Here is a 21363-nt window from a genome sequence, read left to right as displayed (position 1 = left end):
CAAAGGCCACTCAGTGTACGATTCCATGTATGTGACCTCCTGGAAAAGCCACAGCTGCAGGGATCTTGAATCAGCACTTGCCTGGGGCTTTGGGCCGAGGGAGGAGCTGACTCTAGTGGACAGGAGTGTGGGGGCCTGTATGGTCTGGTGGGGGTGTGTCTGCATTTGTCAAAGTCAGAGAACTGCACATGGCAAAGAGGTGGTCGAAGGCCAGAAGGGCAGGGCAGCCAGCAGGCGCTTATTCTACAGGGCCAAGCCGGTGGACCTCCTCTCCCTCCGTCTGCTTTTTGCTGACTTGTTGTTCTTTATTATTGTTTTTTATATGTGCCTGCCTTTGGGCTCGTTCTTTTTCTGGACCGTGTACTCTCGAGGTAGTTTTTGTAGATAATGTACGAGTGGCTCCTTTTCAGAATAGCTGTCTTATCGAAGTGCTCTAATCTCCATCTGCCTGATAATCCACTTTCCTCAGACTTTCAAGATTTGGTTGCACTGTCTTCAGGTATGTTGACTGGCGAGGAAAGTCGGATGCCAAACTCTCTGGAGCTTTTAGGCTGTTTCCGCGTATTTGGTGTCAGACATTTCACCAGCGTGTCAGATACGCACCGTGTCCCGTTCATCTTGTCGTAGTTTGGTCAGAGTCCCGGATCTGAAGCCCAGGTTTCTCTCCCTTCTGTCCGGAGAATGTTCTGCTTCTCCCTTCGCTGCGCACGTTCTGACCCTGGAGACTCCGTCTGATGGGGAGGGACCTGCCCTCCTTCCTGCTCTGTGCTTGAGACATGCCTTGCTTCTTCTCACTCACCCTTCTCCCTTTGGCTGGTCTGTCCACGGTTCAGCCCTGCTGCTTGAGAGGGACGTCCGACAGCAGGGGACAGCACTGTCCCAACTGTGAGCTCTGCGATGCCAAATCACAGAGACGGGGGTTCACAGCCAACACCTGAGAGCAATAGAGACAGGTGGCGGGGGGGAGCTGGCAGGCACGCACAGTGGGGCTTCGAGACCCTAGATTAATCCTGTGTTTGCTGAGAGAACCTCACCCAGCTCAGGGTGATCCAGCCCTCAACCAGGACATGCATTTTACTAGCAGCAAACTCTTGTGTAAATAAACAAGAAGAAATAGGGGCTCAAAACACCAACAGGAAAGGGAAGCCTCAGGGAGCCTTCAGCTGGCCCTGCACACACCTGGACGGGGTATAAAAGGCCCACAGCCCTGAGCAGTGCTCACTCACACACACACTCACTCACTCACACTCACACCTCACCTCCTCCAGCCCCACAGCCACCGCCATGGCTTCCTCTGCCCTGTCTGTCTGCTCCAGTGACCTGAGCTACAGCAGCCGGGTCTGCCTGCCCGGGTCCTGTGACTCCTACACCGGCTCCTCCTGGCAGGTGGACGACTGTCCAGAGAGCTGCTGCGAGCCCCCCTGCTGTGCCTCCAGCTGCTGTACCCCGGCCCCCCGCCTGACCCTCCTCTGTGCCCCTGTGAGCTGTGAATCGAGCCCCTGCTCCCAGCCAGCCTGCAGCAGCTCCTGCCTGGACTTGTGCTGCCAGCAGTCTAGCTGCCAACCCTCCTGCTGCACCTCCTCCCCCTGCCAGCAGGCCTGCTGTGAGCCTGTCTGCTGCAGGCCTGTCTGCTGCACACCCATCTCCTGCAGGCCCGTCTGCTGCACACCTGTCTGCTGCAGGCCTGTCTGCTGCAGGCCCGTCTGCTGCAGGCCTGTCTGTTGCACACCCCTCTGCTGCAGGCCCGTCTGCTGTGAGTCCTCCCCCTGCTCAGCGTCCTTGTGCTGCCAGCCCAACCCCTGCTCCTCGGTCAGTTGCAGACCCTCCTCCTCCGTGTCCCTCCTCTGCCGTCCTGTGTGCCGCCCCGCATGCTGCGTGCCCACCTCTTCCTGCCAGCCCAGCTGCTGCCGCCCGGCCTCCTGCGTGTCCCTGCTCTGCCGGCCTGCATGCTCCCGCCCTGCTTGCTGCGTCCCAACCTTGGCCCCAGAACCCTGTTGCTGACCTGGCACATTGCCAACCCCTTCCAGGGCCAACGCTGACTTTCTCCTGAAACTTCTGTAGTCTTGAGCCAAGTCTGGCGTCTCCTTCTGCCCCAGAATTTCCTGTGAGCCGCCTTGGCTGGATCCTGGTTCCCTCCAGGCCTTGAGTGTCAGCCAGCATCCTGCTCTCCATCCTTGTTGGTCATGGATTTTGTCCTGACCTAGGTGAGGGGTCTGCCTGTTAACTAATAAAGTCATTGTCATGCCCTCTCTGTGCCTTGAGTGCATATCTCTTCAAACCCTGGGAAAGACCTTTGTTGTGGAGAGTGGTCTGGGCTGTGTTAGAAACCTGGCCTTGAGTTGTATCCAGGACAGTGACATCATCAGGCACGACTAACCACACCCAGCTACTCTTTGCCTGGGTGTCCTGTTACCTTAGTTCCACTGCAGCCTTCAGTCCAGAGTATCCTGCTCACCTGTAGACCCCTGCATATAGTGAGTGACGGGGTCGCAGTGGGGCACATGTTCAGGCCCCAGGCTTGCACACTGGGAACGTGGGGCCTCACTAGGGACAAAGGAGACCCCATTTAGTAAACATCTGCCTTGAATACATAAAGCTTACTCCAGAAACAGCTTCAGACAGGCTCGTGCCAGCCATTCTCTAGTGCCCTGGACATGAGTGTGAGTGCCTCCCTCTGTGTGTAGAAATCTGGATGGTGAGAGCCACATGCAGTGATGTTGGGAGCCTGTATGAGTCAGGATTCTCCAGAGAAAGGACCAATAAAACGTGTGTACATATGCAGAGATTGATGTTGAGGAGCTGGCTCACACAGTTTGAAAGAGGGCAAGACCCAAATCTGCAGGGTGAGCTTCCAGGAAGAGTTGGTGTTGCAGCTACAGATGGCCTGCTTGTAGAATCTCTTATTCCTTGGGGGACTTCAGTCTGGTCTCAAGGTTTCCAACTGCTTGGGTTTGGCCCACTCACATTTTGTAGGGCAATCTGTTTTACTCAGAGTCCACTGATTTCAGTATTGATCTCACCTACAAAGAAACTGTGTCATGACATCCAGACATGTCTACCCAGACAACTGGGCACTGTGGCCTGGTCAGTTGACACTTGAAACTATGCATCACAGGGACCGACAGCCAAGGGGGATAGGCTATTTGGAAATGGCAGGTGCTCGCTGGGCGATGCCCTCAGGAATTCAAGTACTAAGGCAGCTATCCCTCTGGGGAAATATGGGGAAGAGAGACATACCCTGGCCCTGTCAGGACAGGGCTGGGTAGGCAGACACCTGCAGGGCAGTGTGAAGGGCCTTGACTGGGGGCCTCAAATGTAATTGTACCTATTATAATATGCATGCATTGTGCTGAGTTGCTTCAAGCATGTCTGATTCTTTGTGACCTTATGGACCATAAGCTGCCTGACTCTTCTGTCCATGAGCTTCTCCAGGCAGGAGTCAGGAGTGGGCCTCTGTGCCCTCCTGCAGGGCTCCTCCTGACCCAGGGATCAAATCTGTGTCTGTTGCAGTTCCTGCTGGCAGGCGAATCCTTTACTGTTGAGCCACCAGAAGCCCTACTCTTATAATAGCCACATTTAAAAGTGAAAAAAGACAGGTAGAGTTTGTTTAATTACATTTTATTAACCCAATATATGCAAACTGTTTAAAGAGATGGGAATACCAGACCACCTTACCTGTCTCCTGAGAACCCTGAATGTGGGTCAAAAAGCAACAGTTAGACCTGGATATATAACATTGGACTGGTTCCAAACTGGGAAAGGAGTATCAAGGCTGTATATTTTCACCCTGCTTATGTAGCTTATATGCAGAGTGCATCATGCAAAATGCCAGGTGGGATGAAGTACAAGCTGGAATCAAGCTGGCTAGGAGAAATATCAACAAACTCAGTTATGCAGATGATACCACCCTTAATGGCAGAAAGTGAAGAGAAACTAAAGAGCCTCTTGATGAGCTGAAAGAGGAGAGTGAAAAAGCTGATGAAACTCAACATTCAAAACACTAAGATCATGGCATCTGGTCCCATCATTTCATGGGAAATAGATGGGGAACAATGGAAACAATGACAGGACTTTATTTTGGGGGGCTAAAAAATCACTGCAGATATTAACTGCAGCCATGAAATTAAAAGATGCTTGATCCTTAGAAGAAAAGCTATGACCAACCTAGACAGCATATTAAGAAGCAGAGACATTACTTCACCAACAAAGGCCTGTGTAGTCAAAGCTGTAGTTTTTCCAGTGGTCATGTATGGATATGAGAGTTGGGGACTGTGAAGGAAGCTGAGTGCCGAAGAATTGATGCTTTTGAATTGTGGTGTTGGAGAAGACTCTTGGGAGTCCCTTGGACAGCAAGGAGATCAAGCCTGAATATTCATTGGAAGGACTGATGCTAAAGCTGAAGCTCCAATACTTTGGCCACCTGATGTGAACAGCTGACTCATTAGAAAAGACTCTAATGTCGGGAAGGATTGATGGTAAAAGGAGTTGAGAGCGGCAGAGGGTGAGATGCTTAGATAGCATCATCGACTCAGTGGGTATGAATTTGAGCAAACTCTAGGAGACAGTGGAGGACAGAGGAGCCTGGCATCCTGCAGTCCATAGTGTCACAAAGAATTGGACTTAACTTAGCAACTGAACAACAACAACAACCCAGAAGCGTAGTGTTTCAATACACCTGATATTAATGAAGTATCAGAACCTCACCGGGGTCACGCCTGGGAAGGATCAGACACTGTATGTACAAACAGAACCCTAAAGTCTAAACTCTGGCTGTTTAGACTTTTCTTCCTTTTCTTCTCACCTCAATTCAGTTCAGTTCAGTCACTCAGTCATGTCCAACTCTTTGGGACCTCATGAATCACAGCATGCCAGGCCTCCCTGTCCCTCACCATCTCCCGGAGTTCACTCAGACTCACGTCCATTGAGTTGATGATGCCATCCAGCCATCTCATCCTCTGTCGTCCCCTTCTCCTCCTGCCCCTAATCCCTCCCAGCATCAGAGTCTTTTCCAATGAGTCAACTCTTCACATGAGGTGGCCAAAGTATTGGAGTTTCAGCTTTAGCATCAGTCCGTCCACAGAACACCCAGGACTGATCTCCTTTAGAATGGACTCTTGGATCTCCTTGCCATTCAAGGGACTCTCAAGAGTCTTCTCCAACACCACAGTTCAAAAGCATCAATTCTTCACACCTACACCTGCCTAATTCCCCATGTGCTCCTGTATGTTACATCACTTGGGCTGTTTGTCTTCTTTCTTTCTGGTTTTTGTTTTTAAGACTTTTTTTTAACATGGACCATTTTAAAGTTGTTATTGAATTTGTTACCACACTGCTTCTTTTTTGTGTTTCCATTTTTCTGGCTGAGGGTTGTGTGGGATCTTGGCTTCCTGACCAAGGACTAATCCCACACCCCATGCACTGGAAGATGGATCCTTAACCTGTGGACCTCCAGGGGACTCCCATCATTTGTCGTGTTTCTTTAAATGTTTCTCCAAGAGGGAAACATGAGTGTTTTCCAAGCTCTTGTTTATGTGAAAATACACGGCAGTTCTCTTTACTTGAGAAGGATATAAGAGGCTTCCCAGGTGGCAGTACTGGTAAAGAATTGGCCTGCCAGTGCAGAAGAAAGCTGTAATAATTTGAAAAAAGAAAAAATCAGCCTTAGTCCCCAGTGTTCCCCTAGAAGCTCTGTGTCTTTCACTGTTTGGTGGGAGAGGTTTGGTGTCCGACGGGTCAGGGTTCATTTCCAGACTGTCAGCCGTTTCTTCCTGCTGCCCTTCATTCAGTTCATTTAAAAACTGCCAATGTATGACTAGGGTGGGCTCTAAAACTCCAAAGCTCTTGAATTCATGAGGCCCTTCCAGTCCAAACACACGCACCTTGGTGCACTCAGCTCAGAGTGGTTCGTGTCCAGTCCTGTCTTTACTGTTCTATCCTGGCTCTTCCTTCTTCCTTGTTAGCAACAGAGCAATCACGTTTGGTGTCAGCAAAACACATGGTCTGTTTATTAGATTTTCTCTCATCATATTTGGGGATTTATGTTTTACCTCTGTTGGAGAAAGAAGTGGCACCTCACTCCAGAATTCTTGCCTGGAAAATCCCATGGACAGAGGAACCTGGCAGGCTACAGTCCATGGGGTCACAGAGTCGGACACGACTGAGCCCCTGAGCAAGCATGCATACTTTCCCTCTGTGGATTGGAGGAACCAGCAGTGTTTGAGCTGAAAACCACAGAGTTGATTTTCTGTGGTGTTAATTTTGCTCTTTCCTGCCTCTGTTGTAAATTTTCAGCACAGCTGCCTGGTGCTAAATTTCCGTGGACACATGCTTCCTTCTGCGTGTAGCCCTGAAGTTGGCCTTGGGGAAGGCCTGGGTAAGAGCCTTGATCCTATATACAGACGGCTGGCTTCCAGTCCCAGTCCTGATGATGAAAGGTTGTTGCTGAACGAAAAGACCCCAGGATTCTTGGCCTCCGGAGGAGAAGAATTCAATCCGGGGCCGGAGACGAGGCTTGATCGCTCAGAGCTTTTGTGTAATAAAGTTTTATTAAAGTGTAAAGGAGATAGAGAAAGCTTCTGACATAGGCATCAGAAGGGGCAGAAAGAGTACCCCCTGCTAGTCTTCAGCTGGATGTTATATAGTCACTAGCAGTCTGTTCATGAAAGAAAGGAATGTCTTAAAACTCAGAATGGCAGCAGGCCCCTCACCCATAAGATGCATTTTGGGATAATCTTGGCACCAGATGCTTCATCCCGGGCCATAAAACGATTGACTTGAATCTTGTAGAAGGGCAGATTACCATACAAATAGTTTCGTTTACATAGATTTGGGGAGCAATGTCTGAGTATAATATACTGGTTTGTCAAGTAGGTTCTGAGCCATTAGGCAGAACCCACTTGAAGACAGAGTCTGGGGTAAATGCATAGAACATTAACATAGCTTAAGACAAACATTTCCATAAGAAAAATGCATTGGTTAACTCAGGGTTTGAGAATAGTTAACTTCAGGTGAAACCAGGTGTCATTACGGCAACACAGTATTTTAAGAGAAACCTTTTAAATTTGTATAGAGAAGGAAAAAGATATCACTAGTTTGTTTCTCCTGCCGCTTAAGAGAGATAAAAATGTCTGACGCTTGCAGCCTATTTCCTCCATTTGGAGACCCCTGGCCTTCCTGCCTGTTGCCCTCTCAATACTTTGGGCTGTGTGACCTGGAGATGGTTGCTTAACGTCTCTGTGCCTGGGCTTCCTGATCTATTTACAGAAACTTCCTTGCTGGAAACTTCCTTCCTTCACTCAGCATTGTTCCTGTTGTTCAGTCGCTCAGTTGTGTCCCGCTCTTTGTGACCCCATGGACTACAGCACAGCAGGCTTCCCTGTCCTTCACCATCTCCCAGAGCCTGCACAAACTCATGTCCATTGAATCAATGATGCCATCTAACCAACTCATCTGCTGTTGTCCCCGCTGTCTCCTCCTGCTTTAATCTTGCCCAGCACCAGGGTCTTTTCTAATGAGTCAGCTCTTTGAATCAGGTGGCCAAAGGATTGGAGCTTCAGCTGCAGCATCAGTCCTTCCAGTGAATATTCAGGGTTGATTTCCTCTAGGATCTTACCACAGATATTTTCTGTATCTTTTCTGGAGCCAAACAAAGGAGAAAAGGGAAAACATCCTGCAACATGGGATATTTACGCTCACAGGTTTAATGAGTGAAAACAATTGTGGAAACTACGCCAGCACTAATGAGTGGCCCTTGCCGCCAGCTGTCAACCCCAACAAGGAAGAGAGGGCCTGGGAGTCTCCTGTGAGGACAACAAAGGCCAGGGGCCAGGTATAAAAGCCCTACATCCCCAAGCACCTCACACACACAGCTCATACACCCGCACACACTCAAACCCTCCTCCAGCCCCACCGCCTCCACCATGGCAGCCTCCACCCTGTCCATCTGCTCCAGCGACCTGAGCTATGCCTGTCCAGAGAGCTGCTGCGAGCCCCCCTGTTGCGCCTCCAGCTGTTGCGCCCCGGCCCCTCGCCTGACCCTCCTCTGCGCCCCAGTGAGCTGCGAGTCCAGCCCCTGCTGCCAGGCAGCCTGCAGCAGCTCCTGCCCAACCTCGTGCTGCCAGCAGTCTAGCTGCCAGCCCTCCAGCTGCACCTCCTCCCCCTGCCAGCAGGCCTGCTGTGAGCCTGTCTGCTGCAGGCCCATCTGCTGCACACCTGTCTGCTGCAGGCCTGTCTGCTGTGAGGCCTCTCCCTGTTCTACCTCCTCATGTTGCCAGCAGTCCAGCTGCCAGCCCTCCTGCTGCACCTCTTCCCCCTGCCAGCAGGCCTGCTGTGAGCCCGTCTGCTGTGAGCCCGCCTGCTGCAGGCCTGTCTGCTGCAGGCCCGTCTGCTGTACACCTGTCTGCTGCACACCTGTCTGCTGTGAGGCCTCCCCCTGCTCAACCTCCTCATGTTGCCAGCAGTCTAGCTGCCAGCCCTCCTGCTGCACCTCCTCCCCCTGCCAGCAGGCCTGCTGTGAGCCCATCTGCTGCAGGCCTGTCTGCTGCAGGCCCGTGTGCTGTGAGGCTTCCCCCTGCTCAGCCCCCTCATCCTGCTGCAGACACTCCTCCTCTGTGTCCCTCCTCTGCCGCCCCGTGTGCCGCCCCGCCTGCTGCGTGCCCATTTCCTCCTGCCAGTCCAGCTGCTGCCGCCCGGCCTCCTCTGTGTCCCTGCTCTGCCAGCCTGCATGCTCCCGCCCAGCCTGCTATGTCCCCATCTCGGCCCCAGAGCCCTGCTGCTGACCTGGCATGTCACTTGAGGGCCAGCCAGCCTCAGGTCCCACCTGTGACTCGGTCCTCCCAGCCTCCCTCTGTCCTGACCTGGGCTGGGTGGCTGCCCTCACTCAAGACAGGGTCCCCGATGTCTCCACTGTCCTGACTGACTGACCTCTCACTCCTGCTCCAGGAACCCCAACCTCACGGCTCCCAGGAATTGCCTCCAGCTGTCTCTGGGTCATTGCCCCCCTGCCCCTCCAGGTCCTCTGTCTGGGTCACTTGGCCTCGACTTCCAGCCTTGGGTGCATCCCCTTGGGCACCGGGATAAATAAACTCAGTTTGTCACCTGAACTGCTCCCTTCCTCTCACCTTCACTGAGGGTAAATCCAGGGTTTTGACCAGACGCTGGTCTTCTCCAGCTGCAAGTATTTCTAGGGGTGAGTGACAAGCCACCGGAAGGGCAGTGCCTTGACTCCTCTGGGCAGGCACACTGGGTGGGGCTCCTGCCCTCTCTGGGAAGGACCAGGTTGCTCAGGTCCTGTGGTCCTGGGAGGTGAACATGGGAGAAGTGGAGGTGCCTGTCCAGCCCGGATGCACTTGCTGTGACATCAGCGTCTTTCCCAACCCCTGCCTTGCCCCAACCACCACCATTTTGTCCCACTGTGCCCTCAGGCACACACTCCTGAGAGCTGGCTCCTGGAGATCCCTTCTAGGGGAAGATAAGCGCAGGGGCCACGAGTGTTCCCTTGGTGCCAGAATGGCCAGAGGCCAAGTGACCCAAACTGTTCACATGGATGTTACTAAATTAGGTGTTAATTAAGCTTGAGGACCATGAAGGCTTTCTGTTTCAGTGTAATACTTGCGTGAAATTTCACTCATACTTTCACATGGGCAAAGACTTGCTGAAAGATTATATTCTGTATTTTACATAACTGCTTAGCATGCAGATTTAATCACTTTCAATTCTTTACCTTTTTGTGATATTAGGCTAGAAATTGTTGTTCAGTCATTAAGTTGTGTCCGACTCTTTGTGACCCCACGGACTGTACATGCCAGGCTTCCCTGTCCTTCACTATTTCCCGGAGCTTGCTCAAACTCATGTTTGTTGAGTTGGTGATGCCATCCAACCATCTCATTCTCTGTCACCCCCTTCTCCTCTTGCCCTCATTCTTTCCCATCACCAGGGTCTTTTTCCAGTGAGTCGGCTCTTCGCTCAAGTGGCCAAAGTATTGGCACTTCAGCTTCAGCATCAGTCCTTCCAATGAATATTCAGGGCTGATTTCCTTTAAGATTGACTGGTTTGATCTTGCTGTCCAAGGAACTCTCAAGGGTCTTCTCCAGCACCACAGTATGAAAGCATCAATTCTTCGGCACTCAGCCTTCTTTATTTTTAGGCTAGAAATGAACAGACTCTAAGGTGCATTAACAGACAGTCAAGTATGTATGGTCTGTCTGTGGTTCAAGCGGGAAAGTGATGCTCAGCTGGGGTTGCTGGGGTTTGGAGATGGTGATCATGCGGGTTGTGAGAGGTTTTTAAAATTGTGGAAAGATACATGGAAAGTGGAATTTCCCTTCTAGCCCTTTTTAAGTGCATGGTTCAGTGGCATTAAGGACAGTCACAGTGTTGTGCAGTGGTCACCACCGCCCACCTCCAGAACCTTTTTCATCCTCCCCTAAATGGACCTCTGCTGCTGCTGCTAAGTCGCTTCAGTCATGTCCGACTCTGTGCGACCCCAGAGACGGCAGCCCACCAGGCTCCCCCATCCCTGGGATTCTCCAGGCAAGAACACTGGAGTGGGTTGCCATGTCCTTCTCCAATGCATGAAAGTGAAAAGTGAAAGTGAAGGCGTTCAGTCACGTCCGACTCTTAGCGACCCCATGGACTGCAGCCTACAGACACTGAATAATAGCTCCTCAATGCCCCGCAGTCCCTGGTGCCCACTCCACTTCCTGTCTCTGACTCTGACCCCGTCAGCGGTCTCATATGAGTGCATTGCACACTAGTTGTCCTTCTGTGACTGGCTTACATCACTCAGCATAATGTCCTCAAGATTTATCCACACTGATGTCAGAACTTCCTTTTCAAGGTTGAGTAATATCTCATTGCATGAATGCACCACATCTTACTTATCCGTTTCTTCACTGATAGACACTGGTTACTGTGATATTTTAACTATTGAGAGTAATGCAGGTAAGAACAGGGGTGTACAGTTGCCTCTTACGGACACTGCTGTCGGTCCTTTGGGGTGTCTGCCAAAAGTGGAATTGCTGAGTCAGATGCTAATTCCACATACATTTTTTGAGGAGTCTCCTTATTGTTTTATTATTTTATTTCTTAATTGGAGAGCATATACACTGAGAAATCCACAGTTCAAAAAGGCACAGGTACCCCAACGTTCCTTTCTGTTTTTTATTAATATTACCACCTCTCCATTTTCCATCCCCACCAACACTGCACAGGGCCTCCAATTTCCCCACATCCTCGCCAACACTTGCAGTTTTCTGTTTCACTGACAGTAGCTGTCCTCAGGGACACGAGCGGTTTGTTTGGTTTTATCAGACTCTGGTTACTGCCTCCGGCACTACAGTCTGGAGCCCGGGCTCTCACCTGCCCCCACCTGCTCCCCTCCCCTGCCCCTTCTCCTGTCCTGCTCCCTTACCTGTTCCACCCCCTCACCTGCTCCACCCCCTCACCTGCTCCGCCCCCCCGCCACCCCTCACCTGCTCCCTCACCTGCCTCTTCACCCACCCTGGCCTTTTGCTTGCCCGCCCCCAACCCCTCACCTGCCCTGCCCCTTCATCCGCCACGCCCCCTCACCTGCCCTGCCCCTTCATCCGCCACGCCCCCTCACCTGCCCTGCCTCTCAATGCCCCGCCCCTCACTTCACTTGCCCCGCCCCTCACTTCACTTGCCCCGCCCCTCTCCTCACCCGCCCCACCCCCGCCCCCTCTCTTGCAGAAGAACGAGTACCTGCTGGCGGTGGTGGCAGAGGAGCGGGACTCGCTGCTGCTGGGCCTGCGCTACTCGCCCACCCAGCTGCACTTCCTCTTCCTCAGCGAGGACGGGGCAGGCGCCTGGCAGACCCGCGTGTCCTTCCGCAGCCCGGCTCTGGTGGACGGCCAGTGGCACGTGCTGGTCTTGGCCGTGTCCGAGGGCTCCTTTTCGCTCACTACGGACTGCGGCCCCGCCGTGGACATGTAGGTACTGCGACACCCTGAGAGGGTCGCGTGGGGCTGTGTGCTGCCTGGCAAGGTGGGTCCACACAGCCGGTCCATGTGGCTGCCCCGGGACAGCTCGCAGTGCACTCATGGACCCGGGCCTAGGGCCTGAGCCCTGGCGGATGCGGTCAGGCTGGAGGAGGAGCGCCAGGCTCTGCGGGTGGACCTGGAGCTGCCCCGCTAGAAAAGCGGTGGGTGCGGGCACACGGGTGGGAAGGGAGCCGAAGCCTGCCCGCGTCCTGGCTGTGTGGATTGGACTTGACCGAGTGAAAGCGCTGCTAAAGAGTTGGTAGCATCGCTTAAAGGCCCAGAGGAAGGTCAGGGTGAACTCTGGCACCAGGAGCCCAAAAGGAGCTGCACCCGATCCAGCCCAGGGCTTTCTTCCCCCTGTATGTATGTAGTTATTTTTGGCTCTGCCTGGTTTCAGTTGCCCCAGCAGGGGGGATCTTTCCTCCTGGTGCAGGGCCTTCTGTCTAGCTGTGTCCCCCAGCTCCAGAGTTCTGGGGCTCAGTAGTTGTGTCGCACAGGTTTAGTTGCCCCACAGCGTGTGGGATCTCAGTTCTCAGACCAGGGATCAAACCCATGTCCCCTGCATTGGAAGGCAGGTTCTTAACCACTGGACCGCCAGGGTAGTCCTGAGATGCAGGTCTTGCTTTGTGACTTGCAACCCATCATTTAACCTCTCTGACTCAGTTTCCTTTTCTGGGGTGAGGGAATAAATAGTCAGCAAAACTCCCAATTAAAGGGGCAGAACAATCTTCATAGCTTTGACACAGCCCCGGGCATGCTCCAGACTAAAAATTGTTCAGTCCCAACTCCGGCCACGTCTTCCTACACCCCCTGGGTCACCAACAAGGTGAACCCCCTCTAACTCTGACACCGTCTGTCCCTTCGCCCTGGGCTCAGAGGAGGGGGACAGGCTGGGGACCCCGTGTGGACAGAAGCCACTGGAGGCCTCTGTGAGATGGAGAGGGGCCACTGAGCACTTCTGCAGCACATGCTTTTGTAGAAGATCCTGTCCTGAGGCAAAGCATGTCCCCCAAATTCACATCTGCCAGAACTGGGAATGGGGCATCGTTTGGACGCAGCATTCCTGCAGGGATAACCGAGCTCAGCTGAGGTCACGCTGGAGGAGGGCGGCCCTGAGTCAGTGATTGGTGACCCAATGAAAAGAGGAGCAGACGAGAGGCCGCACGATTTGCTCAGAAGCCAGGAGCTCCGGGAGCTGAAAGAGGCTCCCCTCCAGTCTAGAGAGGGGACACACCCAGCTGACACCCTGATCTCAGCTTCTGGCCTCCGGCACCATGAGGGAACACACTTCTGTTGTTTAAGGCACCCAGTTGGTGGAGCTGGTCACAGCTGCCCCTAGACACTGATACAGCCTTGCGGTGCTGCCCGCTGTCCTCTCTGCATAAGTGGGGCTTGAGTCTTCTCTCCCATGGCCCTAAAATCACCCTCCAATGTTTTCAGAATGGCTGACATGCCCTTCCCAGCCACCCTGTCTGTGCGAGGAGCCCGGTTCTTCATTGGCAGTCGGAGGAGGACCAAAGGCCGATTCACGGTAAGGATGGAGGCACTGCCCACCAGGCCCTCCCAACACCAGTGCTCCTGGGGGCTGTCACCACTGGCCTGACACCCCAATGCTCTAATTAAACAGTTGTGTGTGCCAAATGGGAATGGGGAGCGTAAGGGCTTAGAAGAGACCCCTGCTAGCCAGGCACACTCCCCTGCAGGCCCTTTGCACCTGCTGTGCCCTCCTCCTGGAGTGTGAGTCCCCAGTCCTGCCATGGCACGCTCCAGTTACCTTGGGGCCTTGCCTTGTGCCCTTGTACCATGAAGGCCTTGCCCACCCCTGAGAAGATGCCCCCACACCCAGCTCTCTCATCCCCTCTCTGGATGGTCTTTGTAGCCATGACCTCCTTCAGACCAGCTGTGTGTTTGGTCATTGCCTGCCTGTCTCTCCTGTTAGAGTGTTGGTGGGGGGACCTTGCTCACTGAGGATACGGGCTTTTGTTTCTTGCTGTGTCTAGTGTTGAGAACCATGCCTTGTGCGTAAAAGGTGAGATCTGAATATTTACCAATGGCATGCTTGGATGGATGGATGGATGGATGGACAGCAAGATGGATGGAGAGTAATAGAAAGACAGATGGTGGATGGACAGATGGGAGGATAGCTAGGTGAACAGATAGATGAATGGATGGATGGATGAATGAATGGGCATTGGATGGGTGGATGGATGAATGGATGACTGGACAAAGAGATGGGTGGATGAACAGAGAGGTAAATAGATGGACGGGCAGATAAGTGGACAGATGGACGGACAAGTGGACATACAGACGAATGACCAATGCACCCAGTCATTCTAGGTCAGTCCACAGGAAGAACCCGTTCCGTGGTGTAATCACCTTAGAACCGTGCACAGCTCTCAACCGCTGCTCCCAGCACCCCTAACCTGCAGGCAGACTCCTCTGTCTTGGCCACCCCTCCCTCAGGGCCTGGGTAGGCTGAGCCCAGGGGTGGCCGGGCCCTCCAGCAGCGCAGGTCTGAGTGCCCTGGCCCTCCCTCTGCAGGGCCTGGTGAGGCAGCTGGTTCTGCTGCCCGGCTCGGATGCCACCCCGAGGCTCTGCCCCTGCGTGAACCCTGAGCTCGCTGTGCTGTCCATCCCCGCCATCCTGCGTGGCCTCACAGGGAAGCCGGAAGACAACGAGGTGCTAAAGTACCCCTATGGTTAGTAGGCCAAAGCTACCCCTCCCCACGCTGACGGTAGACCCCAAGAGCCTGGTCACCCCCAGGTTCCTCAGGCACAAGACAGGAGGGTGCTTACCATGTGGACGAACGGATAGCTGGGGCCTGATGCAGATGACCCCCTCCCTGGGGAGGCAGACGACGCTCTCAGATCCACCTGCTTAAGCCCCGCCAGATGGTGCCCTCGACAGACCACTCGTCCTGCCTGGGACCCAGGGCTGAGCTGACACGAATTCCTTCTCTGACTCCCATCTGCCACCTGCTATGCCCCAAGAGCAGCATCTGGGGCCCGTTCTCCCCTTTCCTCTCCAACAGACACCAAACCTCAACCCCCCAGTGGGGACCCAGATCTTCATGAGGTTCAGTTCTATTTTCTGGGAGCCCTCAGCCTAGAAGGTCCCCAGCACTGGCATCTTTCATTTGTGTTTGCACCTCCCCAATGTAAAGTCAGTGTTGACTTTATTTAAGCCATACCCCCTGCCATGGAGAATCCAAAACTCTCTCCGCCAACAACCCCAACTCCCACTGGGGAGGTGGGGAGACCCTGACTCCTTCTAGAGCATCACAGCCCTTGCTTCACAAGTCAGGGGAGCCCCTTGAGCAAGTCAGCCCTTAGACCCAGTCCTGGGCCAGCGTCCCCAAATTCCCAGAGTCTCATGACCTCTGGGGTGTTTTCTGGGCCTTGAGCAGGAGTCTGACCCCCAAGGCCTCTGTTGGGCACTTGGCGAGGTTGAGGATGCTCTATTTCACTGCCTGGCCACTGAGGTCTCAGCTCAGGAGTCACTGTAGGGAAGCCACATGGCATCAGTAGGACCTGGATGAAGCCGTGATGACCAGGAATGAGGGGGTCAAGGTGCCTGAGAACCAAGCAGATAGAAATTAGCCGAACCTGTGCCAGTGAGTCTCAGATGGAGGAGAGAGCAAGGCGGCATGATTGCTGAGGGTTCTCAGAGAAGCTGGGGTCTGGGGAAGAACTTGGTGGGCAGGCGGCTGGACTTCAGGGGCATATCCAGGTCCTGTGCACAGATGCCGAGGGCAAGCCCTGGGCTCTCGGGTCTCCCTGCTTCCCAGAGGCCTCATGGACAACCCTGAGTGGTTCCTGGAAGGAGTGCAGGGGTCAGGGGTCACCTGACACCCTTGACTCCGCCTCCCTCTGGGGAGCACATGCCCGCAAGACATTTGTCGCCCCCACCAGAAACCGACATGAAGGTGACGCTGGGACCCCGGCCTCCATGCACCAAAGCGGAGGATGCCCAGTTCTGGTTCGACGCTAGCCGCAAGGGGCTATACCTGTGCGTGGGCAGCGAGTGGGTCTCCGTGTTAGCAGGTGAGATATGCAGGTCTCCAGGGGCCTAGGGTGTCTTCTCAGAGACAGCGTTATGTAGGAATAGGGAATGAACCTCACAGAGCAGCGAGCTTGAGTGTTTCACCTGGAAACAAGTGCCTTTCTGGGCCTGACTCGTGGGCTGGCAGACTCATGAAGGTCCCAGCTAGGGTAGACCATGGGGCTCCTCCAGTGTGCCCCATCCACTGTCCTTGCCCTTTCCTCCCTCTCCGGTCAGATGGGATGTGATGGTGCCCAGAACCCAAGAGTAGTGTTGTTGGCAGGGAGGTAAGGAAAGGAGCCATCAGAGGGTGGGGGTTCCTGGGAAGTGGGAACTGGCTGAAGGGGGCTGTCCAGGGGGCTGTCCAGGAGCCTTGGCCTCTACTCTCTAGTTCACATTCGGGCACAGCTTTTTGTGGAAGCCTGGAGCCTTGTGCAATGTCTAGTAAGGACCTGACATGTCACTTCCATCCATCAAGTGTCCCTGGGGGCTCTGCAGGCCCTAAAGCCCATTCAGGGACCAGAATCTCCTTTGCTGGGCCTCCAGGTGAGGGTGGCACAGGGCTTAGGGACACTCGCCTGACCTCAGGCCGAGGGTCATGGCCCAGGGCCCTGGGGTCACTCCCGATGTCATCCATCAGGGCTTCTGTTCTGGGAAGACTTAACTGGTCTCCATGTCTCTATCACAAGCCAAAGAAAGGCTGGATTACGTGGAGGAGCATCAGAGCCTGTTCACGAACTCAGAGACGCTGGGCATCGAGGTCTTTGTCATCCCTGAGACCGGGCTCTTTGTAGCAACCGCCAACCGGAAAACCACATCCGCCATCTACAAGTGGACCGACGGCAAGTTTGCTTCATACCAGGACATCCCCACGCACCAGGCACAGTCCTGGAGACACTTCACCATCGGGAAAAAGGCGAGTTCACGTGTGCGACTGTGTCAGTTTCGGTCTTGGAAAACCCACAAAGTCCAAGGGTTGGGGCTCCTTAGGTAGATTCTGGGCTTTCCTGGTGGCTCAGATGTTAAAGAATCTGCCTGCAATGTGGGAGACCTGGGTTCAATCCCTGGGTTGGGAAGGTCTCCTGGAGAAGGGAATGGCAACCCACTCCAGTATCCTGGCCTGGAGAATTCCATGGGCAGAGGAACCTGGTGGGCTACAGTCCGTGGGGGTCTCAAAGAGTCGGACATGACTGAGTGACTTTCACTTTATATAGGTTTTATGGAGAAAGGCATTTCTACTGGCTTCAGAGCCTCATACAGGTTCTAAATGGCTTTTGAATCAGACACACCTGCGTCTCTTGGTCTGGAATGTGACTGAGAACATCTGTTCCGTTTCCTACAAAATGGACACGAGACTGCTGCTGAGACATTTCCCACTCCGTGCAGACCTGCTACTGCCTCCTCAAAGCTCTGAGATAATCTGACCTAAGTTCAGTTCAGTTTAGTTGCTCAGTCGTGTCTGACTCTTTGCTACCCCATGGACTGCAGCACACCAAGCTTCCCTGTCCATCACCAACTCCTGGAGCTTGCTCAAACTCATGTCCATCCAGTCAGTGATGCCCTCCAACCATCTCATCCTCTGTCATCCCCTTCTCCTCCTGCCTTCAATCTTTCTTAGAACCAGGGTCTTTTCTAATGAGTCAGTTCTTTGCTTCAGATGGCCACAGTGTTGGAGCTTCAGATTCAGCCTCAGTCCTTCCAATGAATATTCAGGACTGATTTCCTTTAGGATTGACTGGTTTGATCTCCTTGCAGTCCAAGGGACTCTCAAGAGTCTTCTCCAACACCACAGTTCAAAAGCATTGATTCTTTGGTGCTCAGCTTTCTTTATCTGACCTAAACAGGAGTGGAAATGGGGCTCCATCTTGGCCTCCCTCTATTGGCCCCATAAACATGGGGGACACGTGTTGTCCTGATGGAGGGGACAGGTGAGATGGTAAGGGCTGGACCTGAGGCCTTGGATGGGAGAGCCTGGCAGGCAGCCCCCTTCCTTTCAGTAGGACTGTGTTGAGCAGTAGCCCAAGGGTGGGACTGAGAGGGCTGCCCCCTTGAGATAAGCATTTCCTTCCCAGCTCCTTCTGGCCCTCCACTCCAAACGGCAGGATCCCCGGGCCCCCTCCCATGCCTGCTCTCAAGCCAGTCACCAGTGTGCCTAGTTCCAGCCCTGCACACCCCACCCCCAAGGCCCACGCAGTGAGGACAAATCTGTTTCCGGTCCCTGCTGGCTATCAGGGTCCTGAACTCCAGGGCAGCCTGGTGAAGGAGTGACTAGCTCTCTGGTCTTATGTTGATGACATTTTAAAGATTTTTACTTTTTCCTAATAAAAAATAACTATATATCAAAAAATTGGGAAATTCGGAAAAATAAGAAAAATCTGTCAGGTCCCCTAAGTAGACAGAGGGTCCCTGGGGCTGCTTCAGCCACAGCAAGTGAGCCCCTCACCCTAGGCTTCTGGCTTCTGTCACATCACATGACCCGCCACCTGGGCCTCTGGGTTGTGTCACACATAGGGCGTTGCCACATGGTCCTCAAGTGTGTGACACACACGTGCTTCTTGACGGACAGCAAGGTGATAAGATCTCTCCTCCTTGTGTGAGTGATGAACATTGCTGTGCATAAGGCTTTCCCTGGGTTTGGGAGATAGAAACACAGCTAATAGGCTGGTAGACACAGGCCTGGCTATGGGTCTTAGAGTAATTAAGCTCTGGAGTCAGTGCCATGTCCTGGGGCCTGCCCAGGCTGCCAGTCCTGGGCTCATCCTCTGTCCCGGGGCTCATCTTCTGTCCCGGGACTCGGCCTCTGTCCCAGGGCTCATCTTCTATCCCGGGGCTCAGCCTCTGTCCCGGGGCTCGGCCTCTGTCCCGGGGCTCATCTCCTGTCCCGGGGCTCATCTTCTGTCCCGGGGCTCGGCCTCTGTTCCAGGGCTCATCTTCTGTCCCGGGGCTCATCTTCTGTCCCAGGGCTCAGCCTCTGTCCCGGGGCTCGGCCTCTGTCCCGGGGCTCGGCCTCTGTCCCGGGGCTCATCTCCTGTCCCGGGGCTCATCTTCTGTCCTGGGGCTCATCTTCTGTCCCGGGGCTCGGCCTCTGTCTTGGGGCTCATCTTCTGTCCTGGGGCTCATCCTCTGTCCCGGGGCTTGGCCTCTACCCCAGGGTTCAGCCTGTGTCCTGGGGCTCGGCCTCTGTCCCGGGGTTCAGCCTGTGTCCCAGGGCTGACATTAAGAAGCCCAGAGCCCGGCCCCTCACTCGGATGGTGAGAGCCCTGTTCTGGTCCTCTCCCCAGGTCTTCCTGGCTGTGGCTAATTTTGAGCCGAATGAGAAGGGTCAGGAGTTCTCGGTCATTTACAAGTGGAGCCAGAGAAGGCTGAGGTTCACGCCATACCAGAGGGTCCCCACCCACAGTGCCCGGGACTGGGAGGCCTTTGAGGTGGCCGGCGAGCACTTCCTGGCCGTGGCCAACCACAGGGAAGGTAGGGGCTGTGACCTTAACTCTGGATTGGGGCGTGGTCGCCTGCAGCATTCAGTGTATTTCATTAGAAATGTATAATAAACCTCACCTGGCCCGCATCCTCAGGCTCTGCTGTATGACAGTGGCGTCGGAAGGTGGACACACCTGAGCACCCTCTCACCTGTTCAGGTGGGAGGGGTCCCTGCCCGCATCCATTCTGGGCACAAACTCTGTGAGATGCAATGGGTATGTGGGGATAGGCCAAGGAGGGGCTGGGAAACCTGGCTTCTGGGCCAGGTGACTGCCCCGAGTGACCGCAGAAGCCCTTTTGGGTGCTATACCTCGAGGGGGACAGGACCCTGGGGGCAGCTGGCCCTGCCAAGTGTCTCCAGCCTCTGCAGGTTCCAAGGCTCAGAGTTTACCTGAGTCTACCACCTGCCAGGGAGCTCTGTGGGGGGCTAGGGAGGAGACCCCACCACCACTCGTGGGCAGAGGGACCCCAAGAACCTGCTACCAGGTACCTCCAAGGACAGTAAGTGTTTCAGGAGAGGCTGGCACAGCAGGGTGTGTATCGGGGAGTGGGAGGCCCTAAGGAGCACAGTGTGGGGAGAGGGCTTCCAGCCTGCACAGGTCTGATCTCTGGGGGGAAGGGAGCATGAAGGGGAAGGCAGGCAGAGTGAAGGGTGAGGCTGCGGAGGGGGTGAGGAGTCCCACCTCCAACACAGTAGATAATCACAGGGGTCTGGAGTCCCCCAAAGGCTGGGCCACTGAGGGTTCTCATGGGGCACAGAGGCAGGAAGGTCACGTGAAGGGTAACGTGGCTGGGAAACCGGGAAGGGTGCAGGAGATCAGGGTCCAGCTGGACTGGACTGGCTGCAGGGCCTGAGACAGGGTCCGGGGGGGCCCTGGTCCCAGGGCACTGGCGTGAGGCTGCAGAAGCCTGTCTCCCTCCCTCAATGTCGCTCGGCCTCCAGGCGACAACCATAACATTGACAGCGTCATCTACAAGTGGAACCCAGGGACCCGGCTCTTCGAGGCCAACCAGACCATCGCCACTTCGGGCGCCTACGACTGGGAGTTCTTCACGGTGGGGCCCTACGCCTTTCTGGCTGTGGCCAACGCCTTCAACGGCACATCCACGCGGCTGCAGTCCAACCTGTACGTGCGGCTTGGCGGCACCTTCCAGCTCTTCCAGTCCTTTCTGGTGAGGACCCTGCACTCCCCATGGCACCCCCACACACACACCCTTCCCACCCCCAGGCCTGTCCACACCAGGCGCCTCCCCAGAGGTCAGGTGAGGGAGCCTGCAGACGAGGTAGAAGGGCTTGCCTGGCACAGAGTTCCCACCGATACATGTGCTCAGATGAGTCCCCTGGCCCCGGCGGGCCCCACAGTCTAACCGGCCTTTATGTGGGTGTCAGGCTCTTGTCCTGAGGCAGCCGGCAGCTGGCCCCTGACCTGGCCAGCTGTGGTGACAGCACTGTTCACCTTCTCTGAGGTCTTGTGTCCCTTAGCTGGTTCCAGCTGTTGTGGGCTGCCTGGCAAAGCATCAGACTGAGGCAGCGAGAGGCTTTATCAGGTGGGGCAGTGCTGAACACCCTGGTGAACCATGCGTGTACTGACCAGTCCCAGGCTAGTGGGCAGTGTTGGCAGCCCCTCCTCAGGCCCCACCGTGGTCTAGGATGATGATATGGGGTCCAGACCCTCCTCTGCCTTCCCTTGCCCTCTTCCCTCCAAGCTGCCTGGCTTGTCCCTCTCAGTGTCAGACCCCAGACCAAGCCCCCATGTGCTCAGTTGCTAACTCATGTCCAACTCTTTACAACCCCATGGACTATAGCCTACCAGGCTCCTCTGTCCATAGGATTTTCCAGGCAAGA

General features: G+C 54.6%; 3 protein-coding genes across 5 annotated transcripts in view; all 3 read left to right on the top strand.

Annotated features, from left to right (window-relative positions):
- The window catches only part of TSPEAR (thrombospondin type laminin G domain and EAR repeats), a 170857-nt gene that overhangs the window by 134740 nt on the left and 14754 nt on the right, over positions 1-21363 (top strand). For all 3 annotated transcript variants that reach the window (XM_069566437.1, XM_069566443.1, XM_069566452.1), the window contains exons 3-9: positions 11710-11948; positions 13440-13530; positions 14541-14697; positions 15911-16042; positions 16730-16956; positions 19322-19508; positions 20461-20690. In XM_069566437.1, the coding sequence (XP_069422538.1) occupies positions 11710-11948; positions 13440-13530; positions 14541-14697; positions 15911-16042; positions 16730-16956; positions 19322-19508; positions 20461-20690 (1263 nt within the window). The remainder of the gene's footprint in view (positions 1-11709; positions 11949-13439; positions 13531-14540; positions 14698-15910; positions 16043-16729; positions 16957-19321; positions 19509-20460; positions 20691-21363) is intronic.
- On the top strand, positions 1285-2001 carry LOC138427172 (keratin-associated protein 10-8-like). Its single transcript, XM_069566519.1, has one exon. It carries the CDS (start codon positions 1285-1287, stop codon positions 1999-2001), a length of 717 nt encoding a protein of 238 aa, XP_069422620.1.
- Positions 7920-8777, top strand: LOC138427167 (keratin-associated protein 10-8-like). Its single transcript, XM_069566506.1, has 2 exons — positions 7920-8396; positions 8505-8777. Exons 1-2 carry the CDS (start codon positions 7920-7922, stop codon positions 8775-8777), a joined length of 750 nt encoding a protein of 249 aa, XP_069422607.1.

The sequence above is a fragment of the Ovis canadensis genome, chromosome 1 (genome assembly GCF_042477335.2).
Source record: "Ovis canadensis isolate MfBH-ARS-UI-01 breed Bighorn chromosome 1, ARS-UI_OviCan_v2, whole genome shotgun sequence".
Taxonomy (NCBI): Eukaryota; Metazoa; Chordata; class Mammalia; order Artiodactyla; family Bovidae; genus Ovis; species Ovis canadensis.
The sequence above is the reverse complement of the archived record's forward strand: the minus strand, read 5'-3'. Positions and strand labels throughout refer to the sequence as shown.

Excerpts from the sequence above, each read along its gene's own strand:
- LOC138427172 (XM_069566519.1), top strand. The coding sequence starts at position 1,285 with ATGGCTTCCTCTGCCCTGTCTGTCTGCTCCAGTGACCTGAGCTACAGC.
- LOC138427167 (XM_069566506.1), top strand. The coding sequence starts at position 7,920 with ATGGCAGCCTCCACCCTGTCCATCTGCTCCAGCGACCTGAGCTATGCC. Across the intron at positions 8,397-8,504 it reads GGCCCGTCTGCTGTACACCT|GCCTGCTGTGAGCCCATCTG; the intron begins GTCTGCTGCACA and ends CCCTGCCAGCAG.